Here is a 24,214-nt window from a genome sequence, read left to right on the forward strand (position 1 = left end):
TTAGTCTATAGAATCTGCATGTGTGCCCGCCTGTTTCTCAACCCCGGCCATTCTGACCATTTGTCTGTGGCTGAGCCTGACTTCAGATCATAATTCCCTGCCATGTTATCTGATGCCAGCTGGGCGACTTGACCACACCTCCTGGGTTCTATTTCTCGTGAGCAGTGAACATGAGTCCTTTTGAAAGGAAACTTATATTCTGGCGGTGTGTGAGCATTGGGGGGTGGGTGGCGGGGTGAGGGGGAGGAAACACAGAAAAAGAAAATAACAATGCAGTTTAATAGCACTCTTGGGTAACAGGGTCAGCGTGCTGCAAATCCAAACTCTGCTCCTCAAATTCAAACTTTGCCCTGGGCGGCTGAGGAATGAACCCCAGTTCCTCGACCTCTGATCCAGGGATTCCCAGTTACTCAGCCCACGAATTGCGTTCTTGGTGAGGAAAGAGCCAACTCCAGTTACCCTGGGTTTCAGGGAGCTCGCAGGTTCCGTACTTAAAGCTCACCACACGATTACTTCATTGAAGTCATTATTATAACAGCAGGTCCAGCGGCCGGCGATTGTCCGGATCTTTACCAGTCACCGTCAAAGAGGCTTCTGCACTGTGAAACCTACAGAAACCCATTGGCCAATGAGGACTAGTCAGGCCTCACCTCATTGGATGGGAGTTTTCCACTTCACTTTACCAGCTGAAACACTGTTGATGCCCGAGCGGGCGGTTCAAGGCTTATGAAGAGCACTGTTTCAAATGGCACCCATCAAAACTCTTTTTTTTGGAAAAAAACAACAATATCACTCCAACACTCAGATCCCCACATCAGATCCCTCCCCTCTCCCCGCACCCACCAATTCACCAGCCCCTCCCATAATCCACCCAACCCCCCCACCACTCCCATCACACAGACTGGAACCCTAGCCATAGGCTACTGGTTAAGACATGTGAGTGACAGCCTGTAGCCCCGCCTTTCTTTTCCGCCATCTCTTCATTTTGTTTTTGGTTTGGCACCGCCGGGTGCGGGGTCAGAATCATGAGCGCGGCCGCCTCCATGGAACAGTCTGTGAAGTCTATGGAAAAAAGAGGTGGGCTTTAAGGAGAATGATGGGTTTCAGAGGACTCATTTGCAGAGCAAGGCTAAATATTTAATCTCACGTTACGTCCAAATAATCACCTGGTTTTAATGTAAAAGATAGAGAAAAGTCAATAAGATTCCGCAAAGGTCAGAGTGCAAACTCATTTAAATGTTATGCCAAGAGGGGGTGCCATACTCACATATCTTTGACGTTGTCGACACTACCTTTGACTTTTGCCAAAAAGCCATCAACCTGTGCCTGTCAAACAAACAGAGGTGTAACTGAGCTGCATTTGTCCAAACGCTGGCCCAACGGACCAATGGGGGGGCAGCACATATCCAGTTTCAGTGACATGATAAAGTGCTCGGAGTCCCATTGGGGGGAAAAAAGTGTTGCAGACCGCATTGCTGAAAATAGCGCTCGCTTCGGTTTCCCTGCTTGCATCACAGAGGCATTCATATCACACAGATTCATATTCAAATAGCAGTTTGTTTACGTCCCAAAGGCCCTTGCCTAAATTAAAAAAAAAAAAACCTGCCAACCTTCCCTCATTGTTACGGCTAGCAACAGCGTCAAGCTGTCGCAGTGTCACGGCCGCACAGATTTAATTTGAGCGCGCGGTCCGCCGCTCGCTGCTGCAGCCAGGACTCCGCTGACATTAACAGGAAGCACATGGAGGATCGTTTGAGTCGGGTGGGCGGTGTGCCACGGCGGTGGGTGGAGAAAGAGCTAAGTGGCGCTAACTTCGCTAAAGCGAAGCGGGCCACACGTGTGGCGCTACGGGCAGCCGCCAGCGGGGCAGCGAGGCCGACTGGTGACAAACCCCGTCAGGTTTTCACTGTCCCACGTCGTTACTGTCCTCTGCCACTTGTCACCTGACCGCACCAACCAATCTCCCTGCTCCCAGCTCATCCAATCGTGACACGGTTGCCGCCGCCGTCAATTCAAGTCGAGCCCCCTTCGGCATTTTGACGGCGTATGTGAAATGGTGCTACGTGCAATAAAATCTTAATGTCAGGAAGGGGGCGTGATCTTACATAATTATAGTGGGTTCTTCAGATGATGAACCACAAAGACTGTGGAACTAGTACTCATAGCCTAAAGCCTGGTTTGAACCATGCAATCCCCAGGGCCAAATTCAGTTTTGTCAAATAAATAAACAGACATTTTGGGATGTAACTGCGGTTGGCCACCTTAACACCCAAGACCCTCAGAACAAGGACCAGAGCAGTAGCATTAGCCTCTTACCTGGTGCTGCTTGTAGAAGAGTGGGAGGGAGAAGAGACAGATTACAGCTAGCAGATGGCAAAGGAGAAGAAAGAGGAAACAGCTCAGTTATTCTGGCACTCTTAAAGAGTAAACATTGCATCAACGCACACATATTACGAGGAGAGAACCTGGCTATCATTTTCATCACTGTTATCGCAACCTAAATATTTTTAGGTTGTATTATGTATATCATTACAGCTTCATGCTGTCAGTGGACTAAATGTGAGCAATAAAAGTGGTGTGAGTGAAGATTCAAGGTAAACAGAACTGGCGTGAGAGTGATGCTAAGGGGAACAGAAGCAGTGTGAATGCAGCAACAATGTGAACACAAGGGCAGTGAATGTGATGTCACAATGAAAAGAAGTGGAGGGATCAGTGTGAACAGTCACGGATTGTAAAGTCAGTGTAAACAGAAGCCGTGATTGTGATGTTAGCACAAATGGAAGAGAAACGATTGTGATGTCAGCAACGAATGGAAGCGAACTGATTGTGATGTCAGTGCTGAATTGAAGTGGAGTGAAAAGATTTCGGGGGGCGGGTTCTTACCAATGATCAAAAGAGTAAGGCCATTAAAGAGGTCTCCTAAGAAGGTCAGCAGGTACATCAGAATCAGGAACTGACAACGCACGCCAAAAACACAAACCATGAGAATGACACCGACACACAACATAGTCATCATTCACCAACCCCTCCCACGGTCCCATCAAACCCCCCCTCACGATAGCCTGAGAAAGCAACCTGATGCCCCATGCTTCATGTGACACTCATAGCTGGCTCGGTGGCACAGAAGTAAGCCTGTCAATGTTAAATAGCAACGCAGTCACTGGAGCAGCACCCTCCCATCAGATTACACTGCATATGTCCTTCTGCTCCTCACTTCAATGCAGAACTTGACTCAAGAACCCCCCTCCTGAGTGAATCTCTCTGTCCCTTCCCTCTCTATAGAAGGTCACATGCGTTTCATGTCACATGCCTCTAAGGCCAGAGTTGAACGTGGCACATGTGCATATATGTACCTGGAAAATCAGTGACAGGGTCTGGCAAGCTGTACTAGTCCATGATCCGGTTCACACAGGTTTATATTTCCCCATGTCTTATATGTGGCCAGGGATGTTGTGTAGCTCTAGCTGCGCTGGTTACGTATAGTGAATGTATGTCGTATTGCATTGAATTATACCGCAATGTGCTGTGAGATCATTCTGCAGCGATGGCTGGATGGCTTAGTAACTTCCCGTGCCAAGAATTATAAATAGAGAAATTTCATTCATGATGTACATTGGACTGCATAGTAAACCAGAGAGAGGAAGAGAGAGAGAGAGGAGATAGAGAAAAAGAGAGAGAGAAAGGGAGGGAGGGAGAGAGAGACAGAGAGAGAGGGAGGGAGTGAGAGACACAGAGAACGAGAGAGAGAGAAAGAGAAAAAAATGAAATGAAACACTGAACTGAAAGAGGGAGAGGCAGATGGTGGGAGGAACGATAAAAGGGGAAAGATGCATGAAGGTACGTGGGGTATAAATTGACAAAGCAGAAGAGGGGAGATGATGAAAAGGCACAGCTTTACTTTGGGTCTCTTCCCGCTGTGACTACGGCAATTATCTTTACAGCCTTGAGCCGGGCTGCAGTCAGCGAAAGGACTTGGTCTGGGGACTGCGTTTTGAAGTCGACCGAAAAACTGCGTGCAGGACCCACTGTGGTCAATCAGGGTGCCCTCAGAGGGCGGGCTAATGAATCTAATATACGGATTATAAGGGGAGGAAGAGGAGGACAGAGAGAAGGGCAGGGCAGTGCCAGACTGTGGAATGGGAGCCATAATCAGACAACAGCAAGCAGACAGGGTCCAGGGAGAGAGCGAGGCAGAGAATTGCATCATCTTTGTTGTCTAAAAAAAAGCAACGAGCAATCCCCATTCCCAAACATGCAGACCATTACTCATTGTCTTTTTAAATACCATCACCTATATTTTAGTCCCTCGGCAACAGGAGTTGTTTTGTTACAAGGTGTTCTTGAATTTGAATGTGACACAGGGGCGTGAAGAAAGAGGTCTGGGTAGTTAAACATTCCATGTGAGCACAGCAGAAAATAGCAAGACAATGGGGAGGGAGGGAGGGAGAGAGGGAGAGAGAGAGAGAGAGAGAGAGAGAGAGGGAGAGAGAGCCAGCTTGCCAGCGAAGGAGGACCTGCTGTGAGACATTGAGCTGGATTTTCTAATACACTGTCATTAATGCTCACAGGCAGGTATCCAGTGAAAGGAGGGCCATTGTCATTGTCTCCATTTGTCAAACCTGACTGTCACAGGAAGGTGTGGTGCTAGTAGAGGGGCCCACAGCCCAAATCCATAGCCATACATCATTCTGAATGGAAGAATTGCATCATCCCTTTGTACCATTGATGCATTTAAAAAATGCATCAACACATTATTTTATATTGCTTTTTTTGGCAACACGGCTTTGGTTTGTCCTGCCAATAAAGCTTACAGTAACATAATTGGATTGGATTGAAAGACTGAAGACAGAGGGAAGGGGTGTTTTTGTGACTCTGCATTTCAAGGCCAGCTGCAGAACACAGCCCATTTTACTAGCTTTTTTTGCTGGACCCGATCACGTCTGTGAAAGCAGACTTGTGTTGGGATTCGCCGCCGCACCTTCAGAGAGTCCATCAGGCTGCTGACGAACAAGAGGCGCTTGAGCTCTGCGATGGCGGACGTTGTCATGACGATGAAGCGCTCCATGTAGGTGCCCGCCTGCTCCGCGGACAGGGTGATGTCCAGATCCAGGTACGACCTGGACAGAGAGAGCGAGGACAGAGGCTGAGGGAGAGGGAGTGGCAAACAGATCCAGGTACGACCTGGACAGAGAGAGCGAGGACAGAGGCTGAGGGAGGGGGAGTGGCAAACAAATGCATACGCCCAGACACACTCATACAAGCACATACCCACACACACACACACACACGCACATGCTCACACACAAGCACACAGACACACGCATACACACTCAATATGCAAAGTGTATATCACACATAATGGTGTTTGCCAAACTCATCATGATAAAATAATAAAATAAAATATAAATACTACAAATATATGCAGTATACACAATCAATTTGGAATTCATCTTGCAATTAATGTCCCATTTAATACAGCTGAAGAATTCAGTTGTGACTATTAAATAATTGTAAAGCAGTAAGCGAAATCGTAGTTAACTAATGATGCAATTCGGCTTGTCCTTTGAACCTTTTACCTAAATGATTTTAAAATACACTTTAAGAAGCGATGTGAGACCACATTTAATAGCAACCGTTCCCTGTGAGGAGAAAATTGTTCTTCAAATTATTCTCTGTGTGGAGATATTCAAGTGATTAAAGCCGCCATTCATTAATCAATTCCATTCACGATGACTGCTAGTGAGGACTGTGTAATTACTACCATAATTACAGCCAACTGTACACGTTTGTTTTGGTGTTTAAGGTTCATTTATGCCGTGGTCAATCCCTCACATAACAATGAAAGCGGAAGAGGCAAAAATGCTAATGAAAACGTTTGAAAATGAGACAACTGCTGTGATGCTTAATTAACTCAGGTGCAAGACACTCCATGCATGCACTTAAAACACTTTCTTTTTAAAGTGGATGCATGAAGTGTCTTATAAATAAATTAATCAAAATAAAATAAAAAATAGTGTGCCTGTCCCTTCTGCTTACTGACATGTGATGACGCTGATGGAAACAGATGTGAGTGTAAGGCCTTTTTTTTAAAAAAAAACAGTGAGACTGTTGGACGATGCAGGACTTTTTCACTGAGCTGGCGTGAAGGAAGCCCCACTCACTGGAAGGGGTGCTTGCCGTCATTCCACTGCAGAGCGTGGAGGATCCTGTAGTACAGGCGCACGGCGATGGTGAAGCACATGGCCACCAGGGACAGGGTGGAGATCACGCTGATGATGCTGAGCTGGAAGAGGGACAGCAGGCCCACCACCAGCCCTGTGAAAACCATGCCGGTCTGCTCCATGTCCCGCCAGTATATCAGATCTGTCACTGTTGGGAGGGGGGAGGGGGCAGACAGAGCGGGGGTGGGGGGGGTGGGGAAGGAGGTTAGAGTGAAGGAGGAGAGGTGCAGCAGAAACAAAAAGTGGAGGCAGGAAATAGGGAGGTTTAAGAGAAAGAGAAAAAGTGAGGAAGAAAAAGAACAATAGAAATGAACGGAAGATGGAGGGAGATGGTGTGAAGGAACCAGAGCAGAGAAACAGATGAGAGCATGGAGAGAGTGGAGAGGGGGAAAAAGGGAAGAAGAGAGACAGAGAGAGGAGGTTATAAAAGAAGAAGAGTGGAGAGGAATGAAAGGTGTCACACCTTTCTCTCTCACTCACACTTCTGAACACGTAGGAGTTTCATTTATTGGAATGCCTTCAGAGGGCAGCATTAGATGTGATTGGTTCTATCAGGCGCCCAATCAAATAAAAGAAGGAGGTGGTGTCATTATTCAGCATGCCTCGACAGCAGCCTCGTATGCCCAAGTGGCAGCCTTAGCACTCCCGGTTTAGTGTAATGGTTCGCATCACAGTCACTCCTGCTGGTCCTTCTATGTGCCTTCTGAACAGGCAGCAGCCAGGCCTGCCCTCCTAACAGCCATTTTAACCTAAACTGTGGAAAGGCCTCCATTTTAACCTAAAGTGGGGAAAGGCCTCCATTATAACATAACCTGTGGATAGGCCTCCATTTTAACCTAATGTGGAAAGGCCTCCATTTTAACCTAAACTGTGGAAAGGCCTACATTTTAACCTAAGCTGTGGATAGGCCTCCATTTTAACATAACCTGTGGAAAGGCCTCCATTTTAACCTAAACTGTGGAAAGGCCTCCATTTTAACCTGAACGGTGGAAAGGCCTCTGGGTGGCCCTGCCCTGGGCTGTCTCAAAGAGCAAGGAGCAGAGCTGGAGGAATTCAGCCCCAGATAAATATAGACAGACACAGGATGGGGGAGGGGGGAGAAGGGGAGGGGGTCAGGAGACCCAGAAAATGAACGTTGCCACTAAAAACACCTGCTGCCAGTCCTCAATCGTGCCCCCCCCCCCCCACCTCGTTCTCCTCCTCCCTCACTCTTCAACATGTGTTCCCAGCACAGCCTTGACAGCCAGGCTCTGGGGGCTACTTGGACAGAGGGTTCTAAATTTGACAGGACCCCCTCATGCTCCCCCCCCCCTTCCCTGTATCCCCTCCCTCTTTATATTCATTCACAGTCTGCCAGACATCAGTCAAACTGCCAGTTTAATATTTAATGTGAACAGTATTACACAATTATACCAACAATGGTGGTGGTGCTGTCAGCTCTGCTCAGAATTAGAGTGATTTCTCCAGAGATCTGTGCATGCATACAAGACATTGTCCAACACTTCTTCCAGCCAACTGATACACCAGGCTGGAGACAATGCACAGCTCAGATAACCTCTCAATAACATACAACATGCTAGCACATATAGTATGTGCAGCCAACACCAACGCTACAATCTAACCACTATCGTACTGAGAAACCTTTAACTACAGGAAGCGCAAATAACTCAAAGGTGGAGTTTCTGTTCCTTGCATTCCTGTGGCCTATAAGGAATCTACATGTAAACAAAAGGGCTACATGTCTTCTCCAAACACTTTTGCCGAGTTATTTTCAGTGACTGCTGAACTCGGCAAACTGTGCTTGTGAATAACAAGAATCATTTAAAATTGTTAGTTGAAGATAAGCACAAATGTTTATTGACTCCGGGCCCATGCCTTTTGAAGACAAATGGGAAGAGCTGATCAGCAGGTTCACTGTTCGTAAAGCATTATTCTGGCCACAGATATAACGACTGCAGACGCTCTCCCGTTGGTTTATGCCTTTTGCCAGGAAAAGCCCAGCCACACCAACCAGCGCCAACAAGCCTGCCAGCAGTGCCACCTGCGTTACACACAAAGCCGTTGAGACCACAAAGCACACTCCGGCTAAAAATAAATGCCACTGTCGTCGATTTGCCTACGTATCAACTCCTATATTTAGTCAAATTTACACTCTTTATGACTGAGCGGCTTCCAAAACGCACCCCGACTGCGACGGGGCAAGGCCGCGACCGTGAAGGTGCCTCCAGGCGCAGGGGTCCCGCCACAGAGTGTGCATTGCTGAGGGAGGGGTGAGTTCGAGGGGCTCTTGGAGATTCACATGCACACAGACGCAAGCTGGTCACCCACGACTGAACCAAGATGGCTGCACCCCCGGCCTGAGCTAAGCCAGGTGCAAATCGAGGGCGGGGCATCTTACGATCATAACCGAAGCCATGCAGTACCGCCACGCATACACTCACACGCACGCACACACACACACATACACACACTCAGATACATGCACATGCACTCATACGCACACACCCCCACTGTCACACAATCACATTCCCACACTCTTACACACGCCCACAATCTCATGCTCTCTCTCTATCTCTCACTCTCTCTCTCTCACATACACAACCACATATGCACATGCACACACACAATCACACAAACACATACGCTCACAGCAATTCCAACTGCTATCCCTGTCGTTGCCAAAGGTAACACCCTGGACTCAGAGATTTTCAACCACCAGGTATCTCTCCCTGTGCCTGCAAAACAAATCACCTACAATCTCAGCCCCCAGCCCAGCAAAAAATTCACCCACGGTCTGACCCACTTCCTGCCCCAAACTCATCCACAGTCTCACCCCCATCCTGCCCCTAACTCACCCACAATCTCACCCCCTTCCTGTCCCAAACTCACCCACAATCTCACCCCCGTGCCACTTGGACACCAGCAGTACACCCCATTGCATCACAGACAAAGCCCTCTCTAAACTCCATAAGGTTCAGAGGGGGGCTCCCAGTGCACCCTCAGGGACTAAGCCCACCACAGCCAGGCCCACCGGGGGTACAGCGGGTGTTAGGGACCAGTTGGCCCTCCTCAGATGGGTCCCAGACAGGCGGCTCCAGGGCCCTGGGTGGACGCAGCTCCTGTCTGCTTTCCCCTCTATACGCAGCGCCTCACCTTTGCTGGACATCGTTGCAGTTGATTGGCAGTGCCTCGTCTGTGGCTCTCTCTCTGTGCTCTGTGACTCTCTCTCTCTGCTCTGTGACTCTGTCTCTGGGAGCTCCTCTCTGTGCTCTCTGACCGCCGCTCTCAGACCTGAGCTCCTCTCTCCACTCTCTCAGGGCTACTTCTGGACACCCCTGCCCTGTCAGCAGTAAGCAGCCCTGCCAGACTAATTATATCTGTCCAGTAGTGCCCGCCCCCTAAATCACACTCACACACACACACACACACACTCTTCTGAAACCCACACACACACACATGCACCCATAAACTCATGACACACCCCCCCACCCCTGCACAAACATGTGCAGACACACAAGACATAGACTCAAGAAAAACAGACTCACAAATACGCATTTATGAAAATCACACACACTCTTCAGAAACTCACACATGCAACCATATACTGATGACCCCCACACACTCACAAACTCATGCACATACCTACACATACACTCCTGAAACACAGCCATACACCCTCAAACACACAGTTATGAAAAATACACACACACACACAGAAACATACCCTAAACTCATAAACACATACACACACTGTAGTACATTAAACAGCAAACTCCTGCTTTCAAATTGCTAACTCCTAGCTTGAAAATGTCACATTTACAAGTTTGACAGGAAGTGATTCATCTGGTAATGAGCCCGTCTTGAAAGGCCATAAACTACAAACAACCACTTGCCTTTCTGCCATAATACCCTCCTGTGCACCTGGCAGAGAAAAGGTTTATGAATTTAAATTTCCTTTCACATAATACAAAGGGTCTTGGATGATAAAAACACATTGCAGTGAAAATATTTTCAAAAATATAATTCATTTAATTGATTTGCCCTTGTAGTGTAGCGTTATCAGCATAGTAGAATAAAGATATGATTCTTGAGTTTAAGACCAGAAACTCATGTCCTCCACAGGGGATGAAACGAATAGCTGGGTCCAAGGAGAATAAAGATGGAACAGTAAGTCCAAGGCTAGTAATAGGAGTCCTGTGTCCATTTTGAGACACTGATTCCTTCCCGCTGCTCCATTAGTACTGACTCTGGGGGCCAAAGAACAGCCACATTACGTTAGCCCCTTCTCCTCTCTCTCCTTCTGTCCTCCAGACTGAGGTGCACTGCCTTTCTGTCTTTCACTCTCTCTCTCTCTTTCTCTTATTCCATCTCTTTGCAACCTCCCCTCTCAGTTTCTCCCCTGCATATGCAGCTTCAGTCCCTGAGATGATGCTCATTTGGCGCACACAGAAACAGTGGGAACCCCTTTCAGATCCTCAGCGCCCAACTGGCCCCTTCTTCAGCAGGTCCCAGGGGGTCATCGCCATGGAGACAATCGAGCACTCCACCGGCTGCGACTTAAACATCTATACCAGGATCCTTGTCACGCCCTGGGGAGGTATGGGTAATACTTGCGTGAGCAAATCGGTGAATGCCTCCTCCTTTCTATATCGGGCACAGACATGATGACTAGTTGATTCATTTGTTCACCGTTGCCATTTAAAGTATGCTCAGGTCGCTGTGGATATGGGATCTGTCCAGCCTACATTTAGCTGGAAGGCCTTTGTAATGCTGAGTGTTCTTTTTGCTCTTGATTATGCAGTTCAAACTGATCTGTTCGATTTTTTCCTTAAGAAATCACTCAGGGGAAATATTATTTTATGCTGCACGCATGTCAACACAGAAAAGATGTCTGGCCCAATGCGTCATCCATCTAATAGAGGCTACTGCTGACTAATTAAGCCTAAATAACCACCAGCTTGAATGAACAAAAGACAAATCCAGAATGTGTGGGCTGTTTTTTTCATTTTTAAATCTTTTTTTTTTTTTTTACAAATGTAGCCCCAACTTACTAAGCAGCAGCAAATAATACTTATTCAGAGTACTTTAGTTGTTTTTAAATATAGCCTACTTTCCTATCTGTATTAAATTTTAGCCATGGAGTTTAATCTGTCGTTCTACACACAGGATTTAGGGATATTCTTAGTCATTCTGGAAGTGTTTTGAACCTGGGAGCTCAGCACAGTGTTGCAAGGCTTCAGGAACTGATCCCTTTATAAAATGCACATGAGATCACAATGGACATCAATGGGAAACCAACAGCAAATTGTTTCAGATATTTTAGTAAAAAACATACTGTTTTTACCTGATATCACGAGGAACCACCCACCACACTCTGATAGGTCTGACGCTGAGAGATGCTGCTCGCTGTCTAGCTCTTCCTGAGTGTTCTGGCCAATAGAAGAAGTCGAGGCAGATGATGTCGCCTTGGTGATCTCACTTCCCGGCTGATGCACAGACGTGAGCGGCACTGTCGTGGTTTCCGTAGCAACAAGGGGGTCTGCTACCGGAAACAATTAGCATGCAAGGGAGATAAGAAACATTACTGTACATCATTATGGTCCCATAACTCATTCAAAAAAGAGTATGCTAGTGTATTTGACTTTAACAGTACGCCAGTATACTATGTTCATGCCCTGACATTGCAAACGTACACCATCTTGGCTAACAAATGGAGTCCAGATGCAGGCCTAACTATGTTTCCTTATGATATTTGTTTCAGAATTCACATATGGTGAAGTAAGATATAAAATAGACCACAATGTCGGACAAAAGTAATTCCATGAGTGCATTCCAGTATTGATTGCCAAAGGAGAAAAAAATCCTGACTGGTGGCTTGGAAACCATGGAAACTACTGTACAAAAATAATATAGGGTCATGACTTCATCTGACAAAAACCAGCTTGCTAAAATGCATCGCTATATTAAAAAAAAAAATGAATTAGGTTTTTGAATATGATAAATATAAAAAAATGTATTAAGCTCTGGGAATTATGAAAACAAAGCATAATACAGATTTTTTTTTTCAAAAAACAATTTCCCATTTGCCCGTGTAGAATATTTAAATGTCATAGAACACTAGGTTCTGTTTTTCTATGTGGCGTTAGCTGTACGAGTCATGCATTTGCCATCGACTGGAAAATGAATCAGACTCAGGCTTTTATGGCGGGTTTCAGAGAAAGCGGAGGATGACCTCACAGGGTCACAGCCCAGGATTTAAAGTGATATTGTGCTGCGTTTGTTCATGGAGAGCTGCAGTGTGAGTCACCCCACAGCCCTGGACCGTGTTGTGAGCTCATTTCCATCCAGGCGGCTGTAAATCATTGGCACATGCTATCAGTCACTCACAGGCCAGACTTGGGAGGTACAAAAGGATGATGGTATCTGTAGTTTTTTGCATATTATTTCCATGGGTTTTTCGTTTAACCTTTTCAGTGTGCTGCACCTACATGGCCAGTGAATGGTATATTACTACAGCTATTTTACGAATGCTGTTTCATCAGAGGAATATCGTCACGTGCCACTGTCAGTAGGCGTCTGTGAATAGTACGAATTCAGACTGAAAGAAAAATGGCACCTCCATGAGATTTCCTTCATTCCAACCTGTCAATCATCCTTCACCAGATCAAACAACTGCTACTCAAAAGAGGATTCAGCTAGCATGGACTGAAACACATACACACCCATCCCGCTCGGGCAACGCATAAATAATGAAATCCACCATGAACACACAGCATGACTTGAAAGTGCTGGACACCAATAAATGACAGCTTTATGTATTATTTATAAGGCATATTCCTTTCACTGGGCCCCTTTGTGTTCCATATATTCCTCTGAAAATAATGAACATTCTCTTGTGATTTGGATGGCATTCCCTTGCCCCCCGCCACCCGCCCCCTCAGCCCCAGTTTCTCACCTGTGAAGCTGTCTTTTTGGTTGCAATGTTCGGAGCCTGAGGGCTCCTCTTCCTCTCTGCTTGGGCTGCCCCGACCACTGCTGAGAGGCTCTGGATCACAGCTATGGGACAGGGGCTGGGTTTTCAGTTCTAGGCTTGGTTGGGACAGGGGCTGGGTTGTCAGTTCTAGGCTGGGTTGAGACAGGGGCTGGGTTGTGAGTTCTTGGCTAGGTAGCTGTTGGGATGACTGTTGGGATGGCTGTTGGGGCACCTCCCTCTCTCCCCCCTCCTCCTTCTCCTCCGCATCCTCCCTCTCCTCCTCCTCCTCCCCCGACAGGAAGGCATGCTGCTCCCACTCCAGTTCGGGAGATTCGGCGGGCACCAGGCTCTCATCCGTGTCCACGCGGTTCAGTGAGACCCGCCCCGCCCGGGCCCCGCCCCTCCGACGGCCCCCTCCCGCGGAGTCCCGCCGGGAGGCCCCGCCCCCCTCCGACTCGGGGATGGTGAAGTAGGAGAAGGTGAGCTCGAAGGAGTTCTGTCTCGGGGTCCCCCACACCGACGGGCTGCTGGTCCCCCCTTCATCATCCTCACCCCCGTACTCATCGTCAGACCACTCCCGCGCGGTCTGCAGCTCCGGGAAGTCCGACTCCTCATTCCCACCTGTGTCCGCCAAGAGAGAGGCGTGTTTTAACCTCATTAACAATCTTTTTTTAATTAATTTTTAATCCACTTTTTTTTCTATCCCAGTTGGAAAGGCCCCATTGTATTTGTAGACAAGAATCAACACAATATACTGCTTAAGTTCAGGTGAGGGCATGGACAGGAATGGAGAGCTTTTTTTACTTAGAAGCGCCCTATGTTTGAATGCTTACACCCTAAAAGAAAGCATGCTTTCCCTCTTTAATCTTCTCTCAGAATTGTGACATGCCAGCTCCCACCTCAGCATTCAAATGCTCTACGGTCTGCCACCTACTGCACAACCCCACTCCCAGAGCTGGCTCTAGGATTTTGGTGGCCCTAAACAACAATATGATCAGGGGTACTAATTGCAAACCGGATGGGGATGGGGGAAGGGATGTGTAAGCAACTGTGGACTTGGGGGGTGGGGTAATGTTGTCAGCGATTGGGAATTGGTACAAGTGCAGTAGCTTTGAAAAAGCTATGCGTACCCTGTGAATAGTGTGCAATTAAAATGTCTTTTAAAAGGTGTGAAGCTCATGGATGGCTGTTGCCTTAAACGACCGCAGTGATGGTTTATGCCAGCAGCTGGATGCGCTCGTTCCTCCACTGAACAACTGGTCAATATATATATATATATATATATATATAAATTTATTTCTATAGGACTTTTCATAACAAACTTTAAGTGTTTTACACTGCAAATAATACAACAATAAAACAACAAAAGGATGGCAGCAATACACATTGAAGTAAGCTCAATAAAAAGAAAAATATAATTAGGAAAATCCAGTCTTTCTGCGCATCACAACGTGTTGTGACCTATAAATCAAATCACAACGGTGCTCAACGTGCCCATAGACTTACTGGTGGGTCCATCAGGACAATTCTGAGCTGCGCACCATTCCAGGTAATTCTTACCGTCAGTACAGGGAGGAGTGGAGTCAGGTGTAATTCTTACCGTCAGTACAGGGAGGAGAGGAGTCAGGTGTTGAGGAGACTGAACCAAATTCCTCTGGGCGGCGAGTGTGAGAGAGTGAGAGAGGGGGGGGGGAGGGGGAGGAAAATTTATTAGCACGCTGAGTGTTGAAGTTGCTGTAAATTGGTCCCTTGTCTGCACTGAAATGGGGGGGGGGGGGAGCAGGCTAAAAACAAAACATTCTCACAGTGAAACCCCTGTGTTTAAGCAGTGTTCACAAACAGCTAGCAAACTGTCAGCATGCTCCAGGCCTGGCTGGAAGGCGTCAAGGCAAAATGCATCGTTCACTCGGAAACCGAATCTCATTGGATAGGATAATGTTCTGCACTGGGTGAGTGCGACACGTGATAGATCTAGCCAATTATATCCTGTCCGGGCTGATAACATAATTAGCACTGGGGTGGTAATTAAACTGACAAGCCCACGCTCCATTTCTCTAACTGTAGAAATGGCGAAAGTGAAAACTAATCAACCAATCCCAGAACCCAGCCAAGTGGAAACCACTTAACATCAACACCATTTGTGGTAATAATACCTGTATAAAACATTCAAAATACAAGGTTTTGTGTAGGTGTACAAGCTTGAAATAAGGGGAACCAACAACTTCCTTTTAAAACAACGGCCTCCAAATTAACAGATAATTTAAGCTGGCACCTTACAATGGTGTCAAAAAACAGTCAAAAACAGATTCAGGTCAATGAATGTTTAAAAGGTCATTTTTTAAGGAGCCCCGTGGTATCCCACCAGCAGTTTAAAGCTTATGAGCTATGGCCAAAGGAACATTGTATGTCTAATCCAATATTTGGCCTTTTAGCCGAATGGTATCTGGTTACGCGCGTAGCTCGACGATCGGGGGGGAAAAAAATGGCGGCGTCCGTCGCAACCATCCGGCTCGGATGCCTCGTCCACAGCTGCCGGTTCGTTTCCATCAATTTATTTCCGGAAAGGAAGCTAGCGGGGGCCCTGTCATCAAACCGCTCATGAATAAATAAGGGCCAGCCAGTGGCCTCCGCAGCACATCTCATCCCCACATGCATGTCTCCATTATGGCTCGGTTACGCGAGTTTTGCCGCGACATAGGAGGCCAAATCTTACCAGGACCGATGCTAACTCAGTGCTCTACCGCCCCGGAATGGGAGAGGCCTTAACAACGTTAGCTTTGGAGCATGTCATAAATCAGCCAGCGACGAGCGAGGGTAGTAACACTGCAGTAAACACACACACACACACACACACACACACACACACAAACATACAACCACAAGCATGTACACATACACACACATGTGGCACATGCACAAATACACACACACATACACACACAAACAACACACGCATACACACACGCAGATGCACACTTGGCCAAATGTTGGGCATGAGGTCAGGCAATACCAGGGGGAATGTAAAAGTGAAGGAGGCAATAAAGAAATTAAGATTCATCTTGCGCACGCGTACGCGCACACACACACACACACACACACAAATAGACGCAGGCACACACTCACAGACACTCACGGACAGATAAAAAACATGCTTGTCCTGAAAAGCCACACATGAGCAGCATCAGTGAGATCAACAGTGATGATGAAAGGCGCATCCGTTCTGTCCTCCCTCCCCACGGTTTAGCACCGCTACACAATGTGTTTATGCTTCCAGGCACAGAAGAGAGGGAGGCAGGGACAGAGGAAGGGAGGGAGGGAGGGAGGGAGGGTGATAGAGAGAAGGAGAGAGAGAGAGAGAGACAGAGAGATGAAATGTTAAAAGCAGACGTGCAGATGGATGGAGAGACAAACAGGCAGGCAGACAGACTGTAAGAGGAAGGATTGTACGCACTGCAGTGAGAGAATCCTAGAACCTGTCCCATGCTCCATCAAGGCACCGCTGGGCCCATTCAGACTGGAGTCCCCCTTCCGTCCCGGCTGAGCTCTCCTGTGAATCTCCCTCTCGTTCGCTCCCTCTTCCTTCCCCCTCCCCTCCTTCTCTTCCTTGTTCCTCCGGTGCGCTGCTGTCTCTCTCTCTCTCCTGCTCTCTCTCTCTCTCTCTCTCGCACTCTGTCTAATGCACACAACACACCCTCCCTCTCCCTCTCCCCCCATGCCCCTCCCTCTCCTGTTTGCTCTCTCTCTCTCTCTCCATCACCACAAGAACTGCAGGGGAGAAGAGCAGAAACACAGAGAGGGAGAGAGAGAGAGATGCAGGGAGAGAGAAAGATTGTGTATATGAGTGTACATGTATTTTCTCCTTGCTGTTCATGCCCAGCTGTTTGAGTATACATCTCCCTGCATGAGGGCAGCTCCCTGCCTGTCTTCTGTCTGACTGCATGTGCTCCTTTGTTCTCTCATTTCTGGCCAGCAGCAAAAAGAAACACAAACCCACAAACACAAATAAAAGATATATAAATATGAATGGATTAGTAAACAAACTAAATGTGAACCATGGCCACTTTTCACAGGGGGGACAAGCATTCCTTGTATTTATGTTATTTTCAAACGCGCAGAACAATTATGCATCACATGTCATAATGCAAAAGACAACACAAAGCAACATATAATAATAATTATGTAACAATAGACATTCCCCATACAGGCTCTGGAGTATTCTGCTCGTCTAACGGCTATAAAAGGATGGTGAATTTGCATGCTGCCCGGTTGCTGCTCCAGGGCCCTCTTGCGAGAGCTGCACTACAGACGGGAGTGATCATGTGACGCGTCATGTGACCCTTGCAGCAGAACAGAGGCTACACGTCAGACCAAGGACATTGCCTAGCAGCATTGACCCACCAGCAGACTGCTTTAACAGATGAGGTCAATCCAGGGGTAGGGTTTCTACCTCAATGGCTTTCAAGGTCTTCTTTTGTGACTGGCAGAGGAATATCACAGCTGTCTAAACAGCTGTTTCCTGATTTAGACTTCAGAAAAGGATAAATAAGGAGGAAAAAACACCATTTTCCACATTTTACTTAACAGGAAATATACTCCAATATATTTTGAATGATTTCAGGTCTATTAGTTGCCATCCCATAACTGGATAACGATGCTTTTTTATGGCCGACACGTAACATCTAATGTGAACAATAAGCACACTGACATTGGAATACATTCTCTCAATGAAAACAGACTGAAATAATAATGGAAGGTAGAATATTACATCATTATGAGACCCGTACATACATTACAGATCTGTGCCCAAAAAATCCTGCCGTACCTTTTAAATGCACGAATGAATGTCTTCATGCATTCATACTTTTTCCAGGATATTATTTATTTTGGCATTTCATGGCTGAATTAAGAAGAAAAAATAAGATTTGTCAGAGCAGTACAGATGTCCTATTCAGTTACACTGGTGTTTTAAAAAAAAAAATTTATTAAGCTCTATCGTTACTGCTTTTTCTAGTGCAGCAGAAAAGCCAGCTGTCCTACATCTTCATGTCCGGTTTAAGCACGTACCGCCTCTCGAGACATGCGTGGACCACAAATCCAGCCCAGCAAGTGTACATCCGAGTACGTCACCCGCAGAATCTACTCAGAGTTTATGCTATCAGCTGATGAATTGCCACAGTCAGGGATTAAAGTTCCCTAATGCACTGTGACATCATCACAGCCCGCACCAGTTTTCCGAAGGATTTAATCCTGTGCATTACTAGGCTGTTATGAAACACAGACATGCAGATTTACCCACCAGGTGGATATCTAGCAATCTAAGCTCATTTAAAAGGTTAACATTGGGAGAGGCAGCATAAATTAGATGGAGAGAGAGAGAGAGAGGGCGGGAGAGAAACAGAGAGAGAGAGAGGGATGGGTAAGCATGTTGAGGGATAAAGGCACAGAAATAGACAGACCAATTGCAGGAGAGACAGGGAAAGCACTGGCCCCAGAGAGCGGGTGACGAAGGGAAACACACTGCACAGGGAGCTGTGCAACCAGAGGGAGGAGAGGACAGCGACACACGCACGACAGCGCCAAGCTCAGCGATCGCTCCGAACTCATCGCAGAGGACCGAGCCTCAGAGTAATGAGGGCCCCCTCCGGACCCCAGTGAACCCCGCTGTGCTGTCACAGCGACCCTACATCAGCCGCCCGCCCGACCGCTGCAGAACCCCCAGACCTCAGCCGGGGACAGCCAACCCACCGACCGAGCCAGGGGCGAAACGTGGACCCGCGGGGAAGAGGAAGAGAGAGAGAGAGAGAAAGGAGAGGAGAGGAGAGGAGAGGGACGAGCGTGCGAGGAGGTGAAAGGAGGGGGCAGCCATGAGGAAGGCCAGGAGAGCCAGCAACGTGGAGGTGCCCTCCTTCCTGCGCCAGCTGGTGAAGGAGACGGGCAAGCTGGTCACCTTCTTCTTCAAGGGGGAGAAGGCCGAAGGGGTGGCGGGGGACCTGCTGGACGAGGACAGCGAGGACGGGCTGGTGCTCAGCCCCTACCTGGACAGGCCGGTGCTGGAGAAGCACGTGGCGGAGGGCGAGACCAAGTGGGGCGCCAGCTACGCGCTGGCCAGCATGCAGGGCTGGCGCACGCAGATGGAGGACGCCCACACCTGCGCTCCGGAGATCGGCGCGGAGCTGGCCGGCTGGAGCTACTTCGCCGTGTTCGACGGGCACGCCGGCAGCATGGTGGCGCAGTACTGCTCCCACAACCTCCTGGATCACATCCTGGCCACAGGTACTGCAGCGCATCCGGTAGTGTAGTATAACGGGTAAAGAGTTGGTCACGGGTTCGATTCCCCGGTGGGACACTGCCGATGTACCCTTGAGCAAGGTACTTAACCTGCATTGCTTCAGTATATACCCAGCTGTATAATTGGATACAATGTAAATGCTATGTAAAAATACACGGATAAGCATGCTAAATGCCTGTAATGTAATGTAACATCCCTGACAGACAGACAGACAGATATGTTGACAGATCAGTGACAATCTAGATACAAAAAATCATACATATGGCTGAAACTGTTTTTGACTACAATTTGTAATGATTTATGTCCCATAATTATAAGTCATGTTTTGTTGTCATCAAAAGCAACTGTCTGCTGTTCACTGGACGCTTATAATTCACAATACTTTTTTATGTACATGCAAGGAAATGAGCTGCAGTTATAAAATATTGCGTAGCTTATGGCATAGCAATATTAGTGTACCTCAATATTAATCCCCTTGTGGAATCAGGAAGGTGAACACGATGACGTCAGGTTGCTGATGAGAGCTGAGATTAAACAAAACGCTTAATGCGTGAAGCCCTACAGGAAGTAGCTCGGCTGTGGATGCGCTAATGCTAACTCTGACCTCCCGTCCTCCCCGGCCAGGCGCGGTGAAAGCGCAGGAGGACCAGGAGGAGGTGAAGGAGGGGATCCGCGAGGGGTTCCTGCGCATCGACAAGCACATGCACGGCCTGGCGCGGCGGGACGGCTGGGACCGCAGCGGCTCCACGGCGGCGGCCGTCCTGCTCTCGCCCGCCCGCGTCTACTTCGTCAACTGCGGCGACTCGCGGACCCTGCTCTGCCGGGACGGGCGCGTGGGCTTCTACACGGAGGACCACAAGCCCTGCAACCCGCGCGAGAAGGAGCGCATCCAGAACGCCGGCGGCTCCGTCACGCTGCAGCGCGTCAACGGCTCGCTGGCCGTCTCCCGCGCGCTGGGCGACTTCGACTTCAAGGAGGTGGAGTGGCGGCCGCAGACGGAGCAGCTGGTGTCGCCCGAGCCCGAGGTGTTCGAGGCGGAGCGCTCGCCCCACGACGAGTTCCTGGTGCTGGCGTGCGACGGGGTGTGGGACGCCATCAGCAACGAGGAGCTCTGCGCGTTCGTGCGCAGCCGGCTGCAGGTCTGCGAGGACCTGCGCGAGGTCTGCACGCAGGTGCTGGACCTGTGCCTCTACAAGGTGCGTTTCCGGCGCGGGGGCGTGCCCTTCGGCTCCCAAACAGGCCCCGTTTAGGGGCAAAGAATCAGGTTCCTGTCGCTGCATGAATCATGAATGGATGCGGATTGGTCTGTGAAGCCGTTAACCTAATCTTAAAACTGATTTTAAGAATATATATCCTTTACGCCACCAGTTGTAGCAGCCCCTAATATTCAAATTGTTGCCGATTCTTGATTCTTGCTCTACGAATAATCCATTCAAAGTAAGTTGTAAAATGTTGGCTACTAGGTGATTAGTGAAAGAAAGTTGACAGGACTGCAGGAACAATTGCACATTTCAGCATTTCCTGGCCTAGTATACAAGCCAGCAAAGAAATTCCATTGAACTATTCTTCTTTGCAGGGTCTCTAAGGAGACGTGCCTCCAGCTTTTTATCAGTAACCCAGATAGGCAGCAAGCAGAATGGTGGTGTGGAAACCTCCACTGAATTTTATTGAGTACATCTTCTAAAGATTTCTCATAATAATAATAATAATAATAATAATAATAGTAATAATACTAATAATATTAACTGCATATCTATAGCACTTTTCAAAATCTTAAAAAGCTGCACAGGAAAACACATAGCTTTGGGGAAATTTGTCTTAACCTCCATTAATATGTAGCACCTGCCTGGTTGGTGCATAGCAGCCATTTTAGGATAGAACACTCACCAAACATTAGCTTAGGTAGAGTGAAACTGCTGAGCCAAATAAACTTAGGGATGATTTGGTGGGCAGGTGAGAAGCCAGTTTGGGAATTCTGCCTCAACACCAGAGAGGTCCCTACTGTTTGTGAGAAGTACCATAGGATCTGTGTCTTTTAACAAGACACAAGGCTTTAGTAAACACACATACACACACGCACAAATATAGAGCCATACACTCCTGTTTAAAATACAGTTGCTTAGTCCTTATGGTATTCCAGAAAAAGCAAGTAAGTGGACTGAGCTGGAAAAAACAATTTAATTTAAATTGGTTACCATAGATTAAGTGCAATGCAACAAAACATAACATGGCAACCTGATCATTGCAAAATACTAATTATGGCACAGTGGCGAGATAACGTGTTCTAGGTGAGAGATATTTTTGTTTATAAGTAGCAGGATTAGGAGTGAGAATGAGAGAGGTGACACTGTGCAGGCTTAAGGGTGAATCTGTGAAGGCCTGTTGCCCAGAGCTCCTTCACCTGTTACGTAGCTAACCTGGGGAACACCCGATTAATCAGAGAGAGAGAAGACAGGATCGAGACACACCTCCAACCCCCAGCACCCGACCCCCCCACCCCTTTCCACCCACTGACCATGAATTCCAGGATTTATAGGGCTTGTTATCTACATGTGCTTGTTTTCAGCATGCCAACAGATTATTTTAAGAATCCATTCTTAAAACTGCGCCAAATATTTTTACTGACATTGACTCAGCTATTTAAATGAGCACAATATAATGATTTCCAAAAAAAAACATTCTTCCTGGAGACACTCAGAATGATGGACTGAGTCTGTGAGATCGTGATTTCTGTTGTTACTAGTCGCACGCCAGCTAACCGACACATTTGGAGTCAGTATGCAAACTTGTAAAATGACTTGCACATTACCACTGAACAGATCCTAAAAATGCAGGAACAGAAATAAACTCAGTTGATAATTAAAATTCTAAATGTCATTAAAATCAAAGAGAAATTTAGGTATCAAAATGGTTTTCCTCATTATATACAAAACTTTTATATTTCATTCAATTCTACGCTCTTTTAAAACTGTAGCTCTGTGACATGCGGTTCAGCAGTGTTTGAGCACACAGAACAAACAAGATCATGAGATTAGCCTGGACTTGCACAAGCCACCCGTAAACCTTTAATGGACTATGCCGAGAGAGGACCACAGGAAAGAATACCTCTCTACACAGAAATAGACGAGAGCCAAGTCAAAGATAAACCAACTTCCACAACCATAAAAAGGGAGAAGTAGGCAGTTCTAGCACCCCGGAGATCTCTTAATGAGATTCCTGCCAGGTCATTGCTCATCTCTGAGCAAGTAGAGCTCAGCTTGTCTCAGACCTCAAGACTCAAAGGTAGCCCCCACAGGACTCTCCTCTGAACATATTAAAATTCTTCAGTGTAAATAGAATTTTTTATTCAAAAGACTTAAGATGATAAAATATTAAATTCTTCCTCTGGAATCATATCAGGAATGTGGTGACAATTTGTCCTAAAATGTAATCCTTTATTTTTTGCCAATGAAGGAACAGCAATTAGTTTTTAAGCCATATCTGAATTAATTTTACTGATATGTAGATTCCCTTTGGTTTATTAGTGAACGTGTTATAAATTTAAATTTTAGTTGATTTTTTTTTTTAAACCCTGAAGAAACTCCCTCATGAACTTCAACAGAAGTGCCAGATCTCAGCTCAGTGGTGTCACAAGTCTGAATCTTGTTCTCTGTCTCCACCCACAGGGCAGTCTGGACAACATGAGCATAATCATAATATGCTTCCCTGGCGCCCCCCAGGTGTCACCTGAGGCATTGCAACGTGAGGCTGAGCTGGAGGAGGTGATTGAAGGCAAAGTTGCAGGTACTGCAGGACAGGGAAAAAGCAAAACATAAACTTACATTTAAAAGCAAAAGCGCATGGCAGACAGAGCCATTTTTATATGGTTAAAACATGAAGATTGTAGTTCATTTCACCAAAAGTAAAAACATGAAGGTGTGCAAATTTCAGGTTTTCTGTTCTTTTATGCACTGTAACCTTCCTCTGTTCGTTTGCAGAGGCCTTGAAGATTCTGAGATCGAAAGATGAAGAGCCTGACTTGCTTTATGTGATAAAGTTCCTGACCTCAGAAAATATACCTGGGTTGCCACCAGGGGGCGGTATCTCCAGCAAGTGAGTGGGCACTCCGGGTTAGGGCTTCGAAGCAGATGCACAGCAAAAGGTGCACAGTAATAGTGCACATTAATTTCCAATGAAAGATGTGAGAAAGCAAGATCCTATTCAAAATCAAGAAAGCGGATGTTTGACTTTAAAAATTCACTGTCTTTGTTTGGCAGGAGGGACTGCATTATCTCTGCCTATCAGAAGTTGACAGTGGCATACAGACAACAAGAGCATGAAGTAAGTATTGCACGCAGCCAAACCTTCTGTGCTGGGCGTCCAAAAATAAATATGTTGACATGCCTTAGAAAGGCCTGGGGAGTAAGATAATACATTGTAACAATGGACAGCCACAGAGTCTAAATCCTATTATAGTAATTCTGGGTAAGCTTACCCACTCCTAAGTAACAGTGCAGTTATGCATAACAGACGTGCTAATTCAGAGCGCTGGCACCACTGACCTGCCTGTCATTCCAGGACACCGGCAACTCCGAGGAGTCTTGCTAGAGGTGGTTCCCATGGAAACAGAACCTTCGGCCCCGCATCTCCATAGTGACGCCTACCAAAAATGCAAAAAGAGAAGGACTCTAAAAGTCTAACTGAAGATAGGAAAAAGTGCGCATCAACCAGCAAAATGAAGAGGAGTGCTAA

General features: G+C 47.1%; 2 protein-coding genes across 2 annotated transcripts; one reads left to right on the plus strand and one right to left on the minus strand.

Moving 5' to 3' along the window:
* Nucleotides 1-260: 260 nt before the first annotated feature.
* Nucleotides 261-16,805, minus strand: rtn2a (reticulon 2a). Its single transcript, XM_064302017.1, has 10 exons — nucleotides 16,646-16,805; nucleotides 14,795-14,848; nucleotides 13,177-13,815; nucleotides 11,566-11,763; nucleotides 6,162-6,369; nucleotides 4,979-5,117; nucleotides 2,884-2,953; nucleotides 2,317-2,363; nucleotides 1,268-1,326; nucleotides 261-1,062 (listed from the first exon to the last, which is right to left on the minus strand). Exons 1-10 carry the CDS (start codon nucleotides 16,674-16,676, stop codon nucleotides 981-983), a joined length of 1,527 nt encoding a protein of 508 aa, XP_064158087.1. The 5' UTR covers nucleotides 16,677-16,805; the 3' UTR covers nucleotides 261-980.
* A 1,584-nt stretch (nucleotides 16,806-18,389) lies between these two features.
* ppm1na (protein phosphatase, Mg2+/Mn2+ dependent, 1Na (putative)) lies at nucleotides 18,390-24,182 on the plus strand. Its single transcript, XM_064302018.1, has 6 exons — nucleotides 18,390-19,467; nucleotides 20,108-20,679; nucleotides 23,149-23,266; nucleotides 23,461-23,575; nucleotides 23,740-23,803; nucleotides 24,041-24,182. Exons 1-6 carry the CDS (start codon nucleotides 19,059-19,061, stop codon nucleotides 24,068-24,070), a joined length of 1,308 nt encoding a protein of 435 aa, XP_064158088.1. The 5' UTR covers nucleotides 18,390-19,058; the 3' UTR covers nucleotides 24,071-24,182.
* Nucleotides 24,183-24,214: the final 32 nt, after the last annotated feature.

Source organism: Anguilla rostrata, chromosome 12 (genome assembly GCF_018555375.3).
Source record: "Anguilla rostrata isolate EN2019 chromosome 12, ASM1855537v3, whole genome shotgun sequence".
Lineage (NCBI taxonomy): Eukaryota > Metazoa > Chordata > Actinopteri > Anguilliformes > Anguillidae > Anguilla > Anguilla rostrata.

What these genes read in the sequence shown, in the direction of transcription:
- rtn2a (XM_064302017.1), bottom strand. Translation starts at nt 16,676, where the DNA reads ATGGGACAGGTTCTAGGATTCTCTCACTGCA. An exon ending in CCTTACTCTTTTGATCATTG is followed by an intron (nt 2,364 to 2,883) that starts GTAAGAACCCGC and finishes GCCATCTGCTAG; the next exon opens with CTGTAATCTGTCTCTTCTCC. An exon ending in GTCGACAACGTCAAAGATAT is followed by an intron (nt 1,063 to 1,267) that starts GTGAGTATGGCA and finishes TTTTTTCCATAG; the next exon opens with ACTTCACAGACTGTTCCATG.
- ppm1na (XM_064302018.1), top strand. Translation starts at nt 19,059, where the DNA reads ATGAGGAAGGCCAGGAGAGCCAGCAACGTGGAGGTGCCCTCCTTCCTG. An exon ending in TGGACCTGTGCCTCTACAAG is followed by an intron (nt 20,680 to 23,148) that starts GTGCGTTTCCGG and finishes CTCCACCCACAG; the next exon opens with GGCAGTCTGGACAACATGAG. An exon ending in GATTGAAGGCAAAGTTGCAG is followed by an intron (nt 23,267 to 23,460) that starts GTACTGCAGGAC and finishes GTTCGTTTGCAG; the next exon opens with AGGCCTTGAAGATTCTGAGA.